We start from the raw sequence: 22973 nt of genomic DNA on the forward strand, positions 1-22973 counted from the left end.
AGTCCTCTATGATTGTGGTGACATTTCCTTTCTTTCATATAAGGTTCAGCATAGCTCCATGAAGGATAGATGTTGACTGTCATCTTTAGTGCGATTCCTCGAGGAGATACCAAGCAGTGTGAATAAAGGAATATAATATATTTGTATTTCTATGAAAAATCAGCCACTATATCTTCGGCAGTATAATGAGAAAATAACAAGTGTCCAAATTCATGCATCACGAAAAGTTAGAATTCAAGTTTAGTGGGTAGTACGAAGGGTGAAAGGAATGCTTTCCTCTATTGCGAAGGGAAAGAAGTCTATACTTTTTAAAACAAACAGAATGTCAATTATGTGGTAGCAGGCCATTTGTTCCATTGAGTCCACACCGACTCTCTGAAGAGCACTCTACCCAGACTCACGCCACCTATCCTTTGCAAACCTTCATTTCCAATCGCTGATCCACCTAGCCTGCACATCTCTGTATGCGATGGGATAATTGACATGGCCAGTCACCTAAGCTGCGCATCTTTGGACAATGGAAGTAAACTGGACCAAACTCAAACAGACGCGGGGAGAATTTTCAAAGTACACACAGAAAATCGCCCAAGAATGGAATCAAATCTTGGTCCCTGGAGCTGTGAGGCAACAATTCTAACCACTGAGCCACCGTGTCTCCTATTTGCTGAGATGCTTATGGAAACAATATGTGACAGTTTGAACTGAGATTAATTGGTTTCCTTGCTTGCTTTCTGGCTGAACACCTGATTTTGTGTTTCTCTTTGCGGTTATATCTGCTTGCGATTGTGCACAAAGAGGAACAGGCATTGGCTTCCACCAAAGGTTTTTGTACGATGTTTGGAAAACATTCAACCGCTGTGAGTTTGAAAGCGCAATAATACATGGCACCGTCGGTCAGCTGCAGTCCTGAGACAGTTAAACTAGTGAGTTTGTTGTCCTTCTCGAGTTCCATCGAGAAACGATGTAAGGCAAATTGTGCTTTACTCTCGCTACCTCCAGAATACTTCAGCATTATAAACTCGGGCTGCGTATCTGGGTGCTGTCTGTACCAGTATAACCAGTAATAGTTCGATGCAGTATCGTAGGAACAGCGTAGAGTCATCAAGTTTCCTTCTGTTAGAACATCAGACGTTAGTGACTGAGCGACAGAATCTCCATGGCTCAGGTCTGAAAATGAAAAAAAGATATTAAATTCAAAATGTTACGTTGGCGTCAGTTTAAGTAGTCAATTGATAAAGAAATGTGAAATGCATTTCATCCATACTTACCTAATAGAAATGCTCCCCAAACAAAACAGATGCTGAGTATCAGCATTGTCACTGCCCTCTGTGGAACTGGACAGTTAAATATTTGAAAAGACCCGTTCGAAATCCCCGCCCTCAGCAAACTGTTGTGGTGTCTCCAGATGCTGTCAGCACATTGCCCTCTGTCAGCAGTGATGCTGTAAGAGCGAAAGACGTCATCAGATTTTCAGTGGATTCACATACCCCAAGGTGAGGTACACTCACTCTCCTTAAAACAGATCCACGAGAATTCTGATACATCGAGTTCGAGCCATGATGAACACACTCCCACATTATGTCAAGACTCTTTCTTTCCCTGCCCTGCTCCGCAAATTTGCTGCAGTTACCCAGTTAATATGTGCACTTTCATTACTACTGTGTGTGCTCCCGTTGAATGTTAGCGCATCCAAAAATGCATGTGGAACCATAAATCGTCCTAAGCAAATTACAGGCCTCAAATCGCATCAGTGAACTCTGTCTCAAACTTGTCCGTCAGAAAAATCAATATCACTCCTTAAAGTTTCACTTTCATTCTGATCATCTATTGCTGTTCCCTTGTACCCACTCTGAAAACTAGCTGTGGTCCTCTGTAACCTCCACTCAGTAGCCTTCAGTAGACTTCAGTGTACTCAGTCTAATCTTCCGTCCTCTCTTTCTGCTGGCACCTATCTGACTCATTGATAACAGAATGTCCTGCAGACCAGGATGCTGATTCATGGCACATGAGCTGTCTCGAGTCCCGACGCCAACAGTGACTTTCCACATTGATTCAGTGTTCGGATCTTAGAGCAGTGGGTGCCATCAACCTCCGTTGACCATGTAGTATCACAACAGAGAGTCACAAGATGGAGGTTGAAAGGGGAATGCGTAACCGCCAGTTAATCCACATAAGCTATTCAAATAGTGGAATATTCTCGTGATATCCAGTTAAATAATTGGCTTCCTGTTTTGATACTGTTCAGGGTGATTATTTATCAGAGAAGTACACCACAGCCATGCTTGTGGCACAATGCCTGTCTCCACTGGAAAGGAGGTGAGAATATACAATGCTTATGTAGCCGTGAGAATGACCACTTGAGCCCAATGAGTTATGTTTCCTCGTTGATGTCAAGGTCAGTAACGTCAAAGACCAGCTGCAGGAAATTCTTCTGAGGGAGAGTTAACAGCTTGAGGTTGTGGTCCATGTGATATCACCCCTTCAGATCGGAAGGAATCATCAGGTCCAGAATGGAAACTTTTGGGTAGAATGAATCCTTTGTTTTGGTCTGGAACACAGTGATTGAAAACCTGTTGGAAGCAAGTTCAATTGGGACAATCAAGAGGGTATTGGATTATTATTTCGATAGGAATGCCATACAGGGTCATGGGAAAAAAATACAGAACTTTAACATTAGGTAATATAACTGGTGGAGTCTCAATGGGCCAAACGTCTTCCAATGCGCTATAGTAATTCTGTCATTCTTTGTGGTCTCATTCCCGCCACAGATGGAGGACATGATGAGACGGTCATTCTGGGATCTTCCCACCGCTCTGCGTCTCTTTCAATTATAATTAATATTTGAAGGTGTAATTCTCTTCCGTAACATTTAAGTGTAGAAAAATATAGCGTCCAGCCTAAGACTCGAGTAGTGTCTAATGGGATAATGACCGATTGGCGTATACGCCTTAAGCAGATTTCCAGTTTAATTTGTTAATGTGATGTGAGAATCTATGGCTACGCCAGTGATTGCTATTGTCCATTCCTAATGACTTTGAAGAAGATTTTGGTGCATTTCCTTTTTGAAGCATTTTAGTCCTTTGGATATCAGGATTCCCAAAACAGTTTTATCTGATGCAGGGTGTTATCCAGCAACTACGATTGAAGGATGATATACTTTATATTGTTTCATTAACGAGACGTGTGGTTCGCTGTCTAGGCCACTATTTGTCACCCATCCTTAATCTACCACGGGGCAGTTCAGTATAAACCAGCCATTGCAGACGCTTCCCAGGACATTGTCATTACTGATACATCATGTAGCTCAGAAAACCCACTTGTTTTTCAGGTCAATAGCACAGTCTATCTGGGGATACCCGGCTCTGCCTCTGGCTGTGACAATATCACTTCCCTATGGATGCCTGTTAAGCTTACACAGATTTCATTAAACTGGCGTGATGTCAGCTTGTGTAACCAGACCAGGGATGGAATTAACCGAGAAAATGAAAATCTCGTTAATTTGGGAAAAGAAATAATTGAAGCTACACACTAGGTAAGAGAGCAAGAAAGTGGGTGAGAGATCTTATTGAAACATGAAAGATTTATAGGTGAACTGACAAGGAAATATGGAGAAATTGTTTCCTCATATCGGAGTGTATAGAACAAGAGGGTATATAATTCAGAGCAATTATCATTCAGTTGTTCAGCGATGAGGAAGTATTTCTCCTATCAGAGGGTCGTAACCCACATGGATTCGTTGTTGCAGATGCCTGTCGAGGTTGAGTCATTAAACCTATTGAAGGCAGAAATAGAAAGATCCTTCATCCGGAAGGGATCAACGACTGCACAGAGGAAAGGCCGAAGAAACTGGATATGAGGATGATCAGAAAAGCCATGATCCGATTGAATGACGTATTTGTCTTGATGGAACCGTTGACCTATTTTTATTTTCTCCTGCGTCTTATACTCGACTTTTGTATCAATTTCAGTCTGTTGCTTGCTTTCAGCATCATTCACTGGATTCAATCTCGCCTTCGTCTATTTTCCCCTAAGGGCATCTCTCTGCCTCACTGAATACACATCACAGAACAAACTATTTGTCTTAATAGTCGGGTTGTAATAGCTCTTGTCACTCTCTCATTGCCAGTAGTGTGTGTGTTTTTGAGGGTGGCTCTTGCCCTTATTTATTCCATCACAACACTGACTTCATTCCGAGTAAACTCACTCGCTGCAAAATGTTCTGAAATATTCGCTGACAGGATGTGAGTTCAAAGTTTGGGAGAAGATTTGTAGCTCCGGTGCTCGTTGTTGTGGTTCTGTTCGCAGAGCTGGGAATTTGTGTTGCAGACGTTTTGTCCCCTGTCTAGGTGACATCCTCAGTGCTTGGGAGCATCCTGTGAAGCGCTTCCTGTGTTAGATCACTATAAATGCCGGAGGAAACATCACAGAAGCACTTCACAGGAGGCTCCCAAGCACTGAGGATGTCACCTAGACAGGGGACGAAACGTCTGCAACACAAATTCTCAGCTCGGCGGGAACAGAACCACAACAGGATGTGAGTGATGTGAATCCGGAAACTGTTATACTGTGAACGATGACTGTAAAATTTGCATTCTGTGGCTACTCCTGTCTCAGTAAGGTCAGTTCAAAATGTAGAGCACAAAGGTTGCTGGTGTAGTGGGAATCTGTTCATTTGGCTGCATTGTATAACAGATTCAAGAAACCACAAGAAATTCCTCGCGAGTCATCATGAAGTAGCCCTGTTGATTACAAGCCCAGGGATAACTTTTACAAGTATTCATTGCACAGCGAGCCAGAGAGTTTGCAAAGGACAATGTCCACAAGCAGCACTGTGGTAACTCGTCCCGTCTGCTTCTAAACATGGTAGCAATAAATCACACTACATGGTAATAATCACGGTGACCTCCTGGCAAGTAACAATCCGTTTAACCCCGAGAGCATCGACTTCTGTCCATATCTCAGTTATGGGTTTCAAAGTGAAATTCATAAATTTCTGGAGTGCATCTTAATTTATATTTCTTTACTCGTTCGTTTCTATTTACTCATCTACCTATCATTCTCACAGTCATTCAGCATCACTACTGTCAGTGTTCCAGATTTCCAATCCCACTTTGTTATAAAAGCATAAGGCCATAAGATACAGGAGTAGAAATGGCTGTTCAGTACTATCGACTCTGCTGTATCATTCGATCATGTGTGATATGATTCTCAAAACCATTCTCCTGTCTTCTCCCTGTAAGCCCTTTATTCGCTTACCAATCAGAATCTCTGTTTTAAATACACTCAATGATTTGGCCTCCACATCCCCTGCAGTAAGGACTTCCACAAAATAACCACCTTCTGGCTGGAGAGTTTCCTCCTTACACCTGTTCTAAAGAATTGTCCCTTCAATGTAAGGCTGTCCGCTCGGGTCCTAATATCTCCTACCAGAGGAAACATCTTGTCCACATCGTTATTAACAATTAAAAAGCCAGATATTTATGGCCATACCCTGAACTCTAAAGTGTAGAATCAATCCCGATAGAGGACTACTATTTTTCCAGATATCTACATTCATAAATTCGATGGTGGGAGGACGGCAGAGCAGTAACTTTTATTAAAATCTTCTTTATATTCATCTCCATCAGAATTATTGCTCAGTGTTTATTCGATCTCTGTGTCTGCGTAACAGTACAATGCATAGCTGCTCCGTAAATTATCATAGGTACAGCTCATAGTCGTGGCTTCGCCTCATGTGGATCTGTGGCTCACGACTGAGAGACAGAATCTCCATGACCCAGATCTGAAATAGAGAATATAGTTAAATTGGAAAATTTCAGACTGGGGTCAGTTTGAAATATGACGATGTGAACCCTAGAGAAAGAGAGTTGTCTCTTAATTCAGTGATGACAGTTCACGCGACATTAGATAGTTGAGAGTAGGAATTAGAATGGGACTGTTCATAGATAATTCAGTTCTGTGTCTGTGTGAATGCTCGGACTCTGCTGCTGATTCGCTCAGCAGTTCCGGGAAGGAGTTTGGTGACAGTTTGTTTCGATGTAAGTTTGGTTTCCTCTCAGTGAGAGCTCATGCTCCTGACAGCACATGGCAGCAGCTCTGGAGTTCAGATAAATTCCAACAGACAGTCGAACTACGATCGAAAAGCAGTTATTGTACAGGAGTGAGACTATTATGTATCACTGTGTCGTCACTGAAAGCGCAATAATATATGGCTGTATCAGACAACCTTAGCCCAGTGATAGTGAGACTGGTGAATTTCTTTGAGGTCTGAAGTTCGGTTGAGAAGCGATCTTTAGCAAAATCTGCATTATCCTCCTCATCATCAGTATCTTTTCCCAGAATGGATACGGGCTCTGTGTCTGGGTGCTGACGGTACCAGGCTAATAAATACATACTCCTTGTAGTATCATAGCTACAGTTGAGAGCCACTTTTTCTCCTTCTGTCTGAACATCAGAGGATACTGGCTGAGTGACGGAATCTCCATCAGTTAGATCTGAAAGGGAAAACAGATGTCAGTTTTAGAATGTCAGACTGGTGTCAGTTTAAAAAGTGATTTGATAAAGAAATGAAAAATATATTTCCTCCACATTTACCTGCTAGAATTGCTCCCCATGCAATCCAAAGGCTGAGTATCCACATTGTTGCCGTTCTGTGTATCGTGAAATTGTATATTTCAAGGCAATGTTTTAAAACCCCGCCCACTGTAAACTGCTGTCGTCTCTTCCTTGACTCCCACCTCACTACCTTGTGTTCTTGGTGATGTTGTCAGAACAGGAGGAGGGGAAAATAATTTAAGTGAATTGACACACCCTGAGCAGGTGCACAGTCACTTCGCTTAATGTCGACTCAAGAGCATCTGATAAATTGGTTTCAATCCCTGATGAAAAAAATCCCGATATTCACATCAGCTTTGCTAACTACTTTTTTGTGCCATTTCCCAATTTAATACTGATTTTTCTTAATAACCAGTTAATGTTTGCCCAGTAATTGCCCACGTCGCCCCCAAAAAGTCCATCCAAATCCTCAGCCTTGACGCAGCACAAACTTTCCCCTCTCAAATAACAGACAACGAACTCCCACCTTCTGCATCATGAATTCCATCATAATTTTATCGGTCGGTATCGCTGATAGGACTTTTAACAGTTTCCATTTTATTGTCCCAATCTGTTGCTATTGCTGTGCACACAGGCTCACTATTATCGTTCTCTCTGTATTCTTCTGAGCACATTTGACTGGACTCTGCTTCCTCTCCTCCAAGGGTATCTCTCCGTGGCAGTGAAACCAGAGGCCTCACAAAGACCCACCATGCATCTGAAAAATCCATAGTAGCTAGTTGCCTTAGGTACTAGCACCCTATCTGTGACTTTCTAATTGTTTATGTGTGATTGTTTCGTGTGTCCATGTGTTTCTGTGTACCTGTACTTTTGAGATTTTAAGTCTGTGTGCTTGAGTGTTTTTGTATTTCTGTGTGTATATGTGTGTGCATGATGTCCTGTACGTTCTAGTGTGTAAGTGTTTATGTGCATGTGCTTATGTGTTTTTATGGATTTTTAATTGGGCATATATTTTCTAACGGTTTTATGTACGTTGTATATATACATACGCTGCTGTGCGTTGTTGCAACTGTCTCAGTGTCTGATTTGGAAACATGTTCAAAAAATTTGTAAGGTTCATATGAAACGTATCTACTAAAGCTCAGAATAAGCTGTCAACTTCACTGGGAGATAGAAATTAATAAATTGCACAAGTCTAACGGTCTGTTTCGCAGTTTCTCTTCTTTGTCATTAACGTGATACAATTTTACCCTCTGCTGGAGGACTTCCGCTATTGAACAGGAGGACAATCAACCTCATCAGGGATTCGATCAGAGGAATGCCAGCAGCAAACAACAACATTCAACCTGTTGTCAGCTTCAAATCACACACAAAGGCAGTGTATAATCTTAGCTGCTCTCAGCTCCTACATGCTGCTGACGTTCATAAATTCAGTGGTCATGTTTTAATGCGCTTTTATTCTTTGCTTCTCTTGGCTCTGTCATTCTGAGCAGTCATTTTGCCACCTCTCAAGACAAATTCCCAGACTTGCAGACCATGTTTTCTTTTTAAGATGAATGGCATTCATCGCCATTCTAAAGTGTGAAACTGTTCACAACAGAAAACCATGAACGTATGACTGGAGAAAAATAACGACGATTAAACATTCTTTATGTTTTTCATCAGAAGACTAATTCTTGCTGAGTTTAACGTTCTTCTGGCATTCCACCATTGTACCTCACTTTGATTCAGGAGATTGCGTGTTCACGTTGCATATGTTGCAGAGACGTGTCGTGAAAACTTGAAGTGGTAGATAGAGAACGGGTGTTTGGTAAATTCTGAGAGCAGAGGTTGTGATTTCAGCATAAGATATCACACACTTAAAACAACGATGAGGACAAATGTCTTCTCTCAGTTGGAAATGAGTCTGTGCAATGGTTTACCACACATTCTAGGTTGATAAATACATTCATGATTGATTTTTGCTCTGTCTACAATCAAAGATGACGGGGAAAGGTATGAAAATTAAATGAGGAATTATCAGATCATCCCTGGTCTCTTTGAGAGGTTGAACGCTTTTGGATTGCCAAACTGAACACCGTCCTTCTTTTATGTCGTAAATTCTCAAAACCATGTGATTATAGTTGAATTATATAATAGGCTTGTGAATATGAATCTTTGTGCAGCGCCTTACTAAAATGTGGATTAAACAACAAGGTTATTCATAAAGTGGAAAATAAAGCAGAATGTAACAACAAAATCTAAAGGTACACAGGGGTTAAAGTTGCTAACACTGTGGAGGTTGAACTATACAATGATTGGTTGAGTTTCATTTTGAAAATGCAGTCAGAGTTTTCGAGGAGAGAACGGATTCCTTGTCCTCTTTGTAATGATCTGATTCTATGAGATGCAGTCAATGATAGCTGCATTGCTGCTGGAGAATCACGGAAATTTTGACATTTTCTCTTGTGGGTCTTTGTACACGACAAGAGCTCATCTGTTTCACAGTATCACCGTGCATAATAATGTGTTGCGCTGCCTGACATTGCCAATGTCTTAAAAAACAAAGTAAAGATGCTGTTTGAAAAGGCTTTAGATGCACTAACTCGTTGTAGAATTCCGGGATTCAAATTTTGGTTGTTTTCATTCACGTACTAAACTAACCAGTGCAGTCTGTGTCTGGAGCGATGTCGGTAACAATACATGATGTAGGTGCCTAAATTAAGGTTCGTCTAAGAGACCAGCTCTCTCAAACTTAAGTAAGCTTGCTTCTTCCTCTTTACTAGATGTTCTACATCCCTTGTCACCCAAGGTCACTTCACTTTATCATCCCTTCCTTGCCGAAGTGCGACAAAGGTGCCCAGCACTTGCAGCAAGTGCTCCCTGAATAACCTCCTCTTCTGTCGTGCATTTTCCTGAGAACATCTGTTCACAATTCGGGCGCCTCAGTTCCTGAAAACAGCATTGTAATTCCCCCTCCCCTATTTAAATACTTTCCCATACCATTTGGTCCTACCTCTGCCATGTCTGTAGTGAAGGTCAGTGAGTTGTGACCACTTTCACCGAAATGGTCTCCCAATGAGATATCTGGCACCTGGCCTGGTTCATTACCAAGCACCAAATCCAATACGCCCCCCATCTAGTCGGCCTATCGACATATTGAGTCAGGGCCCCTTCCTGGACACACCTGACAAAAACCTGTTCCATCCAATCTATTTGAACTCAGAGGTTCCAATCAATATTAGGGAAGTTAAAGTCACCCATGACAACGAGCTTGTTACTTCTGCATCTTTCCAAACTCTATCTCCCAATCACCTTCTCTGTTTCTCGGTTGCGATTGTGGGATCTGTAGAAAACTCCCAATGAAGTGACTGTTCCTTTCCTGTTTCTGACTTCCTTCCATTCTGACTCTATAGATAAACAATCCTCGATGACCTCCCTTTCTGCATCTCTGATACTATCTTTTTTTAAGAATGCTACTCCGCCATCTCTGTTACCTCACCCCCGCCCCAACACCGAATATTCCTTTTGAAACGTCTAATCATGGAAAATCAAACAACCATTACTGCCACTATGATATCCAAGTCTCCGTAGTGGCCACAACATCATAGTTCCAAGTACTGATCCATGCTCTAAGTTCATCACTCTTATTCCTGATGTGATTTGCGTTAAAATAGACATAATTCAACCCATCACACTCTCTGAAGCTTTGCCCTGTCAACAGTCCATCACTCTGTCACTTCTCACAGACTCGCTGCACGTTGTATCTGTCTGTTCACTAGTTACTTCATCCTCAGGTCCGTTGCTTCCTTTCACAAACAGCTGGCAAACGAATTGGAACCCTCCCGAACAACTCCCGCAAACATACCGCCCTGGATATTGGTGCCTCTCCAGTTCAGGTGCAACCCATCCTTCTTATACAAGTCCCAAGCTCGCCAGAAAGTATCCCAATGATGCACATACCTAAAGCCCTCCCTCCTGCACCAGTCCTGCAGGCACGCGTTCATCTGTCCATACTGTCTGTTCCTAGCGTCAGGAATGCCAACTCTGAGATTACTGTTCAGCTTGACCTGCTGTTTAGCCTCCACCCTAACTCCCTACATTCACTTTTCAGGTCATCATCCGTTTTCCTAGCTTTGTCACTGGTAACGATGTGTACCATGACTTCTGAGTGCTCTCTCTCCACCTTAAATATCATGAAGACTCGATCCGAGACATCCCTCACCCTGGAACCCTGAAGGGACATAACATCTGGGAGTCTCATTCATGAACACAGAATCTCCTGTCTGCTCGTCTCACCATTGAATCTCCGATCGCAATCGCTCTCCCATTCTGCCCTCTTCGCTTCTGAGCCAGACAGCTAGGCTCAATGCGAGATGTCTGGCCGCTAAGGCTCCCAACAGGATCCCAAACGGTATACACATTGCCGATGTCGACGGCAACAGGAGGTCTCTGCACTGTCTGTCTATTCCATTTCCCTCTCCTCTATATTTACCTGACACGCAGGTAGCTAATCACAGGCGCACATGGTGGTTAAGAACTGTTCTAGCATTCTTGCCTGCATGCCATAAATTTCGAGAACTCTTGGGAAATAGGTCGGACAGGTGACAGAGGTGACAGTGGGGATGTACCTTTGGACCAGTGACCAGAGTTCTATTAATTTAAAAACAGTTACTCAGTGGCACAACACTGGTCCACAGGTTCAAGTTATGAACCTGGGGTAATGTGAATTTTGCAAAGTTTGTTTGAAGTAGCTTGCCTACAGACAAAGTGACCTCCAGCGAGTGGGAGGTCTTTAAAAGTGAGATAGCCAGATTTTAAGTTCTACATGTTCCCGTGAGGGTGAAGGGCAAGTTTGGCAGGAATAGGGTACCTTGGATGACCAGTGATATTGAGGCTTTGACCAGAAAAAAAGGGAGTCATGGCTCAGCTTCAGGCAGCTGGGATCAAGGGAATCCCTGCAGGTATACAGGGAATACAGGAGTTTACTGAAGAGCAAAATCAGAATGGCGAAAAGGCAAACGAGATAGCCTTGGATGAGAAGGTTAGGGTGAATCAAAAGAGGTAATTTAAGTATATTGGGGGAAAGAGAATAACTAGAGAGGTAACAGGGCCCGTCAAGGACCAAAGTGGACAATTATTTGTGTGTCTGTTTCTGTGTGCATGCATGTTCTGTCGTTTTTTATTCTGTCCGCCTCAGTGTCTGAAAGGAATCATTTCTAAATGATTTAGATTAGATTAGATTACTCACAGTGTGGAAACAGGCCCTTTGGCCCAACAAGTCCACACCGACCAGCCGAAATGCCACCCATCCAGACCCCGTCACCTAACACTACGGGCAATGTAGCATGGCCAATTCACCTAACCTGCACATTTTTGGAATTGTGGGAGGAAACCGGAGAACCCGGAGGAAACCCACGCAGACACGGGGAGAATGTGCAAACTCCACACAGAGAGTTGCCTGAGGCGGGAAATGAACCTGGGTCTCTGGCGCAGCAGTGAAGCAGCAGTGCTAACCACTGTGCCACCGTGCCGCCCACAAATTTGAAACGTTCATCTTGAGTTTTCTTAAATGAATCTAACGTCCGTTCGGACGTCGGTGGCCATTGTTTTGGGAAATGAATTGTCCAGTGGATGATGCTGAAAGAATTAATTTTGAAATCTCATCTCCTTCCCCTTATTTCCACCGTGCGTTGCACGTGACACAATGCCAACCTCTGCTGGGAACACCGTCTACTGCACAACAGGAAGATCAAATTTATTAGGGATTCAGTCAGAGGCAGGGCAGGTGCACTGTTAAAACTGTCAGCAGAATCACCTCATAGACGGGGCAGTGCGCAGTCTTTGATGCACTCTACTCACATGTGAAGATAACATTCAGAAATTCACTGCCAGTCTTTTAATGTGTCTTCTGTCCTTTATTTCTCTTTGCTCAAAAGAATATAATTTGGAGCAACCTCTTCTCACAGGTCATTTTCTGAAGCAATTCTACAGTCTATTAAGAGAGTATATTTGCTCCGAGTCAGCTTGTGAAACCGGGGTCGTGTGCAAACACTGGATCGATCTTATAAAACAATGAGGTTTATCATGAAAACAGAAAATAATTCAGATTCTCCTCGTTGTTGGCTATACTTCCACCTGTCCTCCGCATTGATGGAAAGTAGTACTTAATTCTTGATCAGTTCGTGACAATTAACAGACCAATCATTCATCTCCACCGCTGGACTTTAAAGTGCAGAACCCTTCCCAGTGGAACACTGGCAATGAAACTCAAGCTAAGGTTATGTTGTTCCAGGGCTGGATATCTATAGACGAATGATTGTGACCAAGTAAATTCTGTGTTGATCTGAATTAGGATAATTATTCAGTATATACGGACAAGTGGCTTTTATGGAATCATTGTAGTGTCGCTACTTTGAGTTGGGAGGCTCACGTCAGTCTTCCTGAAGTGTGTTATGAAAACTTTGCACCGTGGTGCATTAAGGTTGTTTCAACGTGTGGGACTGTCTAAAAATAGACCGTCAATCTTTTAAAAAAGGGGTCACACGTTTAATGGGTCACACGTTAAGAGATGCGGAGGAATTTCTTTTCACTGAGAGAATTGACTCTATGAGATTATTTGGCAAAGAAGCTGAGTCGTTAAGTTTGTTCAAGGCTGAGATGGACAGATTTATATTCGGTAATGGAATTAAGGGTTATGGTAAAAATGGAGGAAATGTTGACCCAATAATCCATGACCTCATCGTGCAGTAGAACAGTCTCAGTGGAATGCATAGCACGTTTCAGCTTCCATATATTATTTTCTAAAGGCTTTTATATTGCAGATAAATGACGGAATAGGTTTGAATATTAATGCAATGAAAAGCTAGGATTTATGATCAACCTACCACTGGACAGGAAAAGGAAGGAATGCTTTCAGTATGTAACCAGAAAAATGTAGTGATATATAGAAAGTGTTAACTGCCGATTCGGTAGGAGTAGCAATGGAGCGGGAACCATTGAGCAGTAGTTTGCAACAGCATGTAGAGATGTCGAAGGCCTAAATGGTCTGTTATGCCTCTTTTTAACAATGTGATTCTATGAACTGCTGTCAATGCTGTCAGTATTGGTGCTTTGGAAAGAGCGGAAAATACTGCATTTCATCTTGGGGCTTTTTAGAAAGGTCTTAATCTGATCTATGTCACTGTCTAACAAGCTGCATGTTCTGACATCGGCAGGGAAGATGTTGTTTGTTAGGTCTTTGGAAGCAGTATATCACTGTTCAAACTCTGAATTAAAACCTTATCGCCTTCATTGTAGTATTGAACTCAACATTATTGCCCATTCCAAAGGGCTGTCTACCAAAACATCTTGTATTTTCCCGTATCGAACTGTTGGTTTTACAGGGCAGCCTCAGATTATTTCCAGGGAATTCCTCTCTCAACCGCCGGCTGAGTCACCATCACATTCGACTGGGCACCTACTAAAATTAAACTGCATTCATTAAGCCAAATTGACACCGGGTGTTTCTCGGGAAAGGGATTATCAGCCATATTGAAAATCAATTTAAAATTTAGTTCATGAAAAAATAGTTTGACATACGCCCCGGAGAAGAAAACAAGTAGAGGGAGAAATCTCAGAGACTCCCTCCTTCCTGGGTCTATGTTAAATGATAAAGTTTGCCCTCCAGTCATTCACTAAGAAAACAATTTCGTGTATTATTGGACTCTGATCCTCATTTGACATTTATGCGAATTGGCAGAAGAAGGACACAATATACTTGTTGTCTGCAATCAACGTCTCATGTCGATTCTTTACACACGGGGCTCTTTTAATTTCTGTTGAGTGTGTCAGCATTGTAAATGTTGGAGAATTGAGTGAATTGGCAGCCCTCACCTGTCACTCACGTAAACACTCATTTATTTCCACTCCTGATTCCTGTCTGACAACCAAATCTCGATCCGTGTCAATCTGATGTCCACAGCTCCTTGATGTTTTCTGCTGCCCGATAATATTTTATATGGGACTTTTTGAAAAGCTTGCTGAAAGTTCAGATAAAATGCGTTCACTTGTTCTTCATTATCATTTCCACTCATTACATTCTGAATAATAAGAAAAGTTACGAATACTTTTCTTCAGCATGAGATGATTGCCATAATGTAATGCAGTTAATGTTCAATCCCATTAATGCTTTCCAAATGTTCTGTTATTCTGCCCTTTCCAGAGATGCACACTGGTTACAAAACGATCAGGCATATCATGGGAATTACGTTTAAAGCAGCTGATTGTGAAAGCATATACGTTGCCTGATAGGGTGATGGATCCGCGACAATTCTCTTCAGTCCAAGAGATGTTGGATAGCTACTAGAAATCAAAATATTTCTGGATGTGCTTTGGAGAGAATAGGGGATTGCGATGAGTTGCATCACTCAGTGCAGAACCACTAGTGCAAAGGAGCTCCATTGGTCTTATCCAGAATCATTCATTCTATTTCAGAAGTTTCTGATGATCCAGAGAGATTCTGAGATCTGAACAGCTTACCGGCCTTAAATTAGCATCATCTGACGCAGTAACTATAAAGGTTTTGCAAAGAAACTTCGATATAAATGACGCCAACGATTTTACCGACATCACAGCAGTGCAAATTTTACAAGAGGCATGAAAATAATTTGCATCATGAATTTGAACTGGTGTTTTCACGCATGATTCTGTTTTAAGACTGTGCGTGCTCGGAGTGCTGTTTTTGGAAATAGGTCACAGTTTGTTTCGAGGTTAGATTGGTTTCCGGTCAGTGTGATTTTGAGCTCCTGACAGAACTTTGTAGCTGACTGGGATTTTACATAAACGCCTTAAATTCTGTCTGCCCCACTTTGTGTTCATTTGTGTCTTTGTCTGCGTTTGAATCCGTGTTTCTATGTGTGGGCGTGTGTGGGTATGTGTGTGTGTGCTTGTTGTGTTTGTGCCTGTGTAACCCAACGTAAGTAAGTAAATGCAAGTGTCTGTGAGTCTGTTTATGTTTGAATGCTTTTTGAGGTATTTACGTGTGTGTTTCAGTATGTCTACATGTTCCGCTGTGTCTTCTTCTGTCTACCTCAGCCTCTGATTGGAATCATGTTCAGTGATTTGAAATGTTCACTTGGGGTGCTGTTATATTCATCTAAGGTCAGTTCAGAAACATATGTCCGCTGTTGGTAGATAAATTGTCTGGAGGGATGGTAAAGAAAGAATTAATTTTAAAACTCTCTTTCCCTGTTGATCTTCCGTGTGTTGAACTCACAATAGTGCCCTCTTCTGGTGGATCTCTGCTACTGTGCATGAAGAGGTCAAACTCAGCGAACATTTACTCAGATGGAGAGCAACAGCACGGAACGCCATTCAACCTGTCAGCAGCACCAAACAACACGAAGAGGCAGTGTTGTCTTTTTGGTTCTGAACTCACATGTTCAGATGACTGTTCAACACTTAATGGTGATATTTTAATATTTCTTTATAGTTTGTTTCCGTTTGCTCAGGTGTTTTTTTTTTCAGAACAGCATTTTACCTATCTCCAATGTCAGTTGCCTCGAATCAGTCCACAGTTTTTTTTTAAAGTTTGCTGCTTGTTCAGAGTGATTTTATTATGAATCACGCATTGCGGGCACACATTGGACAGATCTAACAGCGAAGTGGGGCTGATCATTAATAAAGATGACAATTGAGATTCTCCTCAACGTCAGTTGTATTTCAGGTGGGCCTCCAAATTGCTGGAAAGTGTTGCTTTTCTTTCTTGATTTCATTCTTGAGAATTAACAGACCATGCATTCATCTCCACTCTAGACATTAAAGCATTGAGCGATTCCCAAAGGAACACTGCGAATGTCACAAAACTAAAATATATTACTTCTTAGTTGTAGATCTGCAGAGGTTTGATTATAAACAAAGATATGCTGTGTTTATCACCATGAGAAAAATTCATTTTAACAAAGCTACATGTAGTGCTTTTGTGTAGACATGATAATGTCTCTACCTTTGAATCAGGAGACCTGCATTTATGTCCCAACTCCTATAGAAATATGTTACCAAAACCTGGCTGTATCTCACAAAAAAACTTGATTTTCTCTGTGGTACAGCCTGGAAGCAGAGGGCGTAATCTTAGAATAAGGAGTCATACATTTAAGACTTCTCTCATTGGGAAATTAATCTGTGGAAAAGAATAACGACAGAGGCTGTGTCATCGAGTATATTGAGGGCTTAGAGAGACAGACTCATCCTAGCTAAGTGAATCAAGGGATATGGGAAAAGAGTTCAAGAAAGTGGAGTTAAACTCGATCCAAAGAACTATGATCTCATTGAGTGTTGGAAATTTCTCAATGGACTTAATGAGCTAATTTTGTTTTATGTCCCTGAGGCTTTTCAATTGCAGTAAAATGAGATAATACATTGTGGATATGAATATTCATGGCATATGATGGAATTTGAAATCAATAAACATCTGGAATTAACAGGCTGATGGTGACCATGAATCCAATGTTGATTGTCCGAAAATCCCAACTGATTCATCAATGTCCTTCAGGAAACTAATGTCCTTACATGTTCTGTCCTACATATGACTCCAGACTCATGGCACTATGATTTATTCTTAATGGCCTCCTGGCAATTAGGGGTGGACATTAAATGCTGACCCAGCCACTGATCTCCTCACATTGTCAATGAATTTTAAAAATATCCAGCTGAACAGGAAAATAATTAAAGGTTTCAGGATGCGACCAGATAAATCTAGAAATATATAAGAGCTGCAAATGTGTCCGGTCTGTAGGACTACTAACTGAGAGGGCACTATTGAGAATTAACGTGGAACAATAGATGGAGATAAACAGGGCGTAATGGTCTGAGTCTGTTTTTTTTGTAATACTCTGATTCTACGAGCTGCTGTGAATTATGCAATTATAGGTGAATTGAGAAGGGCAGAACATATTGCATTTTCTCTTGTGACTTTTTGTACAGGTCTTTATTTGATCTGTCTCACTGTGCTACTTGCAGAGTAATATGTGGCGCTGTCTGAAATCCTCAATGGTCTGATTTCCAACGTGAAAATATTGTTTGCGAGGTCCTTGGAAGCAGTAACTCGTTGTTCAAACTCTGGATTAAAATACTTCAGATCTTTATTGTAATAATAAACTAACAACTGCAGGCCATTCCCGGGACTTTGTCGGTACCAGTACATGTAGTTGCTTCTGAGATCAAAGCCATTGGTTTTACACGTCAATTTCAGAGACTGTCCGGGGATTCCCGTCTCTGTCTCTGGCTGAGACAATATCACTTCTGACTGGGCACCTGTTAAAGGAAAGCAGAATTCATTAAACTGGTATGAACCCAGGTCATGTAACTGCCACTCTGAAAAGGCTGAACAAAAATATTGAAAACCACTTTAAAATTTGGGTTTACAAATAATGACTTTGATGTACGCACTGGAGAAGAAAGCAAGGAAGAGAGGGAGAGACCTCAACGACAGCATACTTCCTCAAGCTGTGTTAAATTAGGCTGTCTGTCCTCCAAACATTCACTGACAAAGTGGTTTGGTGGTTATATGAACTTTGATCGTCAGTCATAGTTAAAGAATTAGCAGAAGAGGGGGCGTGTTTGAGAATGCAAATTATTGGTTGTCTGCAAATAGGAAATGAAGTAAATAGACTGGGATCTTACCATCCCTTTTTTTGGCTGAGTGGAGACATTGTGGACGTTGCTGAATTTAGTCAATTGTCTGTTATTGTCTGTCACGTTTCCTGTCTGTCAGCTAATTCTCGATTGGTGCCAATATGATATCCATAGTTCCTTGAATTTGCTGATCGTCCAATAATAACTGAGGTCAGAATTTATCAAAAGCTGTCAGAAAATTCAACCATACCACATTCACTCGTTCTCCATTACCTATTCTACTATATACTTCCTGATAAAAGAAAACTCAAGTCAATTTCTTGAGTGTGGTTTTCCTTCCATAAAGTAGTGGTGGTAATGTTCAATCCCGTTGTTGTTTTTTTTTTCTCAAATGCTCTGTAATCAAGGTCTATCCAAAGGTTAACACTGCTTATAAAGTGATCAAGTGTATCATGGGGATACTTGATATTAGCAACAATCTGTGATATGAATGAATTCTCTGATGTTTTGCTTGGTGCTCTTCAATGCTATTTTCTCAAAGGGGAGCTGGTTAGGTTGCAGCAATCAAAATATTTGATGAACACTTTGGAGAGAATATGGAAAGGTGACGAGCTGAATCGCACAGTTTGCAATGCCAAATCAGCTGGAGCCCATTCTCATCACAAGTTTGTGATGGTCCAGAAAGGTTCTGGGATCCAAACAGCCGTCACTTGTATCCATCGGCTTTATATCAGCATCTTCAGAGTTTGTAGCATATACGCAAACTTTGCAAATAAACAGGAATCCAAATTATCTTGACAGTTACAACGGTATTACAATGATGTAAATTTTAAAACAGACATTACAATGCAGAACAATGTGCACTTATGTGCAATGTGCAATTGTCTCACTTTTCGGATACATGAATATTTATGCATCCTGTTTCCCTCTGTGCATGTGTCAATTTGACTGTGCATGCTTTGGTGTGTGTGTCAGTGCGTGCGTGTGTGTCTCACAGACCACCATCTACATGTCACGTGCCAGCAGATGGTTGAGCATGGGATTGGAATGGGAGCATTCACGTATGATTTTGTTCATTATCGTTACCATGCTTTCCGTTCAGACTTAATTCCGTCAGCAGCTCCGGGAAACTATTGGGTGGAAATTTGATTCGTAGTTATCTTGATTTTCTCGTGGTGTGTGTTTCACCCCTGACATCTGAAATGGACCAGGCCAGAGACCACAATACATTTAAAGAAAGTAGCCAAGACCCTAACTTTGCTCATTGTTTTAAACAGGTGTAGAGTGGATATTCCAGGAGTGATCCAGTTGTCCCAACTCCTTAGTTTTAAACAAAATAGAATGTATTTGCAAGATTACCACATGAAACACACAAAAAAAGAGAACAGAATATGGAATAACTTACACTGCACGAAAACCAAACAGATTGTCCTAATTAAATTATTATGTTCCAAATTCCTGCAACAATTCCCAGAACTAACCCTTGGCAAAAAAGATAAAATCAGACACAAAGTCTAAGAAGAGAGAGAGAGAGAGAGAGAGAGATCGCAGAGAGATTCCCGATGTAGCACCTTCTGCCATGCAGTTGTTTCTTTGACGAGCAGCCTGAAAACTGTCGGTTTGCTCTGAACAGCCAGACCCAAAAAGCAAAACAAACCAGACGACAGAAAAGCTGAGGCTGATCACGACACTTGAGTTGCGCAAGTGTTTTTTTTTAAGACTTGAACGCTTTTCGCTGAGACAATATCTGTGAACTATAACCACAGATGGACCTAAAACCCATTTAAAACAATTAAACGTACCGGAAGCTGTGTCTTTATGACCGTACTGGGGAAAGCAAATACAAACAAAGACAACACAACATTTTTAAAGGGGCAGCACTGTGACATATATAACACACGAGCTCTAAGTTTCAAACATTGATACTTCAACGTCATCTATCTATCTATCTATCTATCTATCTATCTATCTATCTATCTATCTATCTATCTATCTATCTATCTATCTATCTATCTATCTATCTATCTATCTGTCTATCGATCTATCGATCTATCTATCTTTCTATCTACTAAACGAGTACTCAACCCAATACTTGACGTTCCGTCTTTCTGTACACTTATTTATCTCGCTGGATGTCTTCATATTCCTCGTTCAATGCAATTGTCAGTCTGTCCCTCTGCTTTCCTCTCTGTCGATGTTTATATATTCGTGTCACACACTGTTCCGCAAAATGATGTTGAATATTGCCCTGTACAATACTGAGGATTCTTGACTCACACAACTCGACATTTGGATCAGTATATGAAGACATTTTTTCATTAAATTGAACCCGGGGAAAGCAGTTCTGAATTAAAACTATTTACCAGAATTCTCAGCCGACAGCTGTGAGATTGTTAATCTTCCAAGCCTGGAGGTATGTCCACAAAGGAGATGAAACATCTTCTGTCAAATGTGGCCCTGTCTCTGAAGCCAGTGGTGCGGTGGCTTAGAACATACACGGGAGAGGAGATACAGAATAGAAATCAGCTTACTTCTTTACCATCAAATTCTTCATACGGTTCAGAAATTGACACTCAAATTGATTGTTAAAACTATACTAACATATGAAGGGAGTATACGAGAAGGTCGCTCAGCCCTTAAGATGATCCTCCACCGTTGCAGAACATCAGTGCATATTCTCCATGAAATCGAACAGCGAACACGTCTATCTTGTAAAGACAGTTTTTGTACAGGATTAAGTCTGTTACTCATTACTGTGTAGTCTCTGAACGCGCAGTAGTAGACGGCAGCGTCAGACATCTGTAGCCCAGTGATAGTCAAACTTGTGTATTTTTCAGAGATCTGAAACTCAACAGAGAAGCGATCTTCTGTAAAATCTGCTTTATCCTGATTTCCATAAGTACTTCTCGACACAACAAACTCGAGATCCCTGTCTGCATGTTCTCGGTACCAGTTCAATACATATCCAGTCTGTGGAGTGTCATAGGTACAGCTTAGAGTCACTGTTCCTTCTTCTGGCCGAAGATCCGAAGAAATTGACTGAGTGACAAAATCTGCTTGGCTCAGGTCTGAAAAGGAAAGCAGATTTTAATTATAAAATGTCAGGCTGGTGTCAATTCAAAAGAGCATGTGGTGAAGTAATTCGAAATGTATTTTCTCCATATTTGCCTGTTAGAACTGCAAACCAAACAATCCAGAAGCTGAGTGGCCCCATTATCTTTGTAATCAGGCGGCTGGATGTTTTATGAGACCCATTCTGAAACCACGCCCTCAGATCATAGCTGTCGTACTTCTGAGTGTTCGCAACTCACTACATTTCATGCGTGGTGAGGTTATAAGCATGTGAGCATGCAAGCTGATTCTAAGTGAATTGACACCCTGATCTGGGTTACAACAGTCTTCTTAAAATAGCGTGGTTTTTTAAAAATATTTTTCTTCCTTCCTGCTTTTGCTTTCTAACTAATGACTTTGACTTACCCATAGGGAAATGGAGGAACGGTGAGAGAGCTGTGCTGGAAGGAGGCCAGTGATAGGAATCAGTCCTGGGGTGGATGCCAGGGATGGGAATCAGTCCTGTGGTGGCAGCCAGTGAATGGAAGCCTTCCTGAAATAGACGAAGTGATGGGAATTAGTCCCAGAGTTGAGGTCTGCAATCGGAAGTAGTGCCAGGTGGAGGTCAGGGAGGGGAAGCAGTGCTGGAGCAGAGGCTGGCGAGGGGAAGCAGTTCCTGGGAGAAAAGCCAGCGAGGGGAAGCAGTGCTGGTGTGGAGGCCAGTGTGGAGAAGCTGTCCAGGGTGGAAGTTAGCTAGGGGAATCGACTCCCAGAGAAAACTTACCTTAAAGTAGCTGAGAGCCCGTGTGGAGCAAAACAAAGTCTTGGTGTGGAGCAGGGATGGTTATTGGACTGGCGTCTGGTGGACGTGGGCAGTCCACATGTGGAAGCGCAAGCGCTCACATACTGCAATGTAGTGCCTCTATGTAATCTGTTTATATGGCTATAAAAACGAATCTTTAACTGTGTCTTACTTCTGGAAATATCTTTCTGTTTTAATCATCTTTTTGTGTCTAAGATTTGCACCGAGTTACTTGTACCTATCATGGCGCCACAGCAGGCAACATTATAAAACTTTTCATTGTACTCCTGTACATCGGTATGTGAGTAAACGTGACAATAGAGGATATACCTTTCTATATTCTGTGAGCGTGTGTTATGTATTTGTGTGTTTGTGTTCACGTGTGTGATTGATTGTAAATATGACCACATACATATTCCAGGGTAAGTGTTATTGTGCATGACTCTGTATGTCTGACAGAACATAGAACAATACAGCACAGAACAGGCCCTTCGGCCCACGATGTTGTGCCAAACATTCGTCCTAGCTTAAGCACCCATCCATGCACCTATCCAATTGCCGCTTAAAGGTCACCAATGCTTCTGACTCTGCCACTCCCACAGGCAGCGCATTCCATGCCCCCACCACTCTCTGGGTAAAGAACCTACCCCTGACATCTTCCCTGTACCTTCCACCCTTCATCTAAAATTTATGTCCCCCTGTAACACTCTGTTGCACCCGGGGCAAAAGACTCTGACTGTCTACTCTATCTATTCCCCTGATCATCACATAAACTTCTATTTAGTCACCCCCTATCCTTCACCGTTCCAATGAGAAAAGGCCTAGCACTCTCAACCTATCCTCGTATGATCTATTCTCCATTCCAGGCAAGATCCTGGTAAACCTCCTCTGCACCCTCCCCAAAGCTTCCACATCTTTCCTAAAGTGAGGCGACCAGAACTGCACACAGTACTCCAAATGTGGCCTTACCAAG

General features: G+C 41.8%; 1 protein-coding gene and 2 gene segments (V, D, J or C); all 3 read right to left on the reverse strand.

Annotated features, from left to right (window-relative positions):
• Positions 1–217: 217 nt before the first annotated feature.
• On the reverse strand, positions 218–1314 carry LOC122543726. The segment is given in 3 exon segments: positions 218–299; positions 744–1167; positions 1269–1314. Coding segments are annotated over 3 exon segments (552 nt in total).
• A 4833-nt stretch (positions 1315–6147) lies between these two features.
• On the reverse strand, positions 6148–6640 carry LOC122543727. The segment is given in 2 exon segments: positions 6148–6494; positions 6595–6640. Coding segments are annotated over 2 exon segments (393 nt in total).
• A 10860-nt stretch (positions 6641–17500) lies between these two features.
• Positions 17501–21361, reverse strand: LOC122543728 (T cell receptor alpha chain MC.7.G5-like). Its single transcript, XM_043682497.1, has 4 exons — positions 21316–21361; positions 20902–21215; positions 19950–19974; positions 17501–17826 (listed from the first exon to the last, which is right to left on the reverse strand). The coding sequence occupies exons 1-4, from the start codon at positions 21359–21361 to the stop codon at positions 17501–17503; spliced, it is 711 nt and encodes a 236-aa protein (XP_043538432.1).
• Between the last annotated feature and the right edge of the window lie 1612 nt (positions 21362–22973).

The sequence above is a fragment of the Chiloscyllium plagiosum genome, chromosome 44, assembly GCF_004010195.1.
Source record: "Chiloscyllium plagiosum isolate BGI_BamShark_2017 chromosome 44, ASM401019v2, whole genome shotgun sequence".
Classification (NCBI taxonomy): Eukaryota; Metazoa; Chordata; class Chondrichthyes; order Orectolobiformes; family Hemiscylliidae; genus Chiloscyllium; species Chiloscyllium plagiosum.

Excerpts from the sequence above, each read along its gene's own strand:
- LOC122543728 (XM_043682497.1), bottom strand. The coding sequence starts at position 21,361 with ATGGGGCCACTCAGCTTCTGGATTGTTTGGTTTGCAGTTCTAACAG. Across the intron at positions 19,975-20,901 it reads GCGCGTTCAGAGACTACACA|TACGGTCATAAAGACACAGC; the intron begins GTAATGAGTAAC and ends TGCTTTCCCCAG. Across the intron at positions 17,827-19,949 it reads TCATAAAGACACAGCTTCCG|GTGCCCAGTCAGAAGTGATA; the intron begins GTACGTTTAATT and ends TTCCTTTAACAG.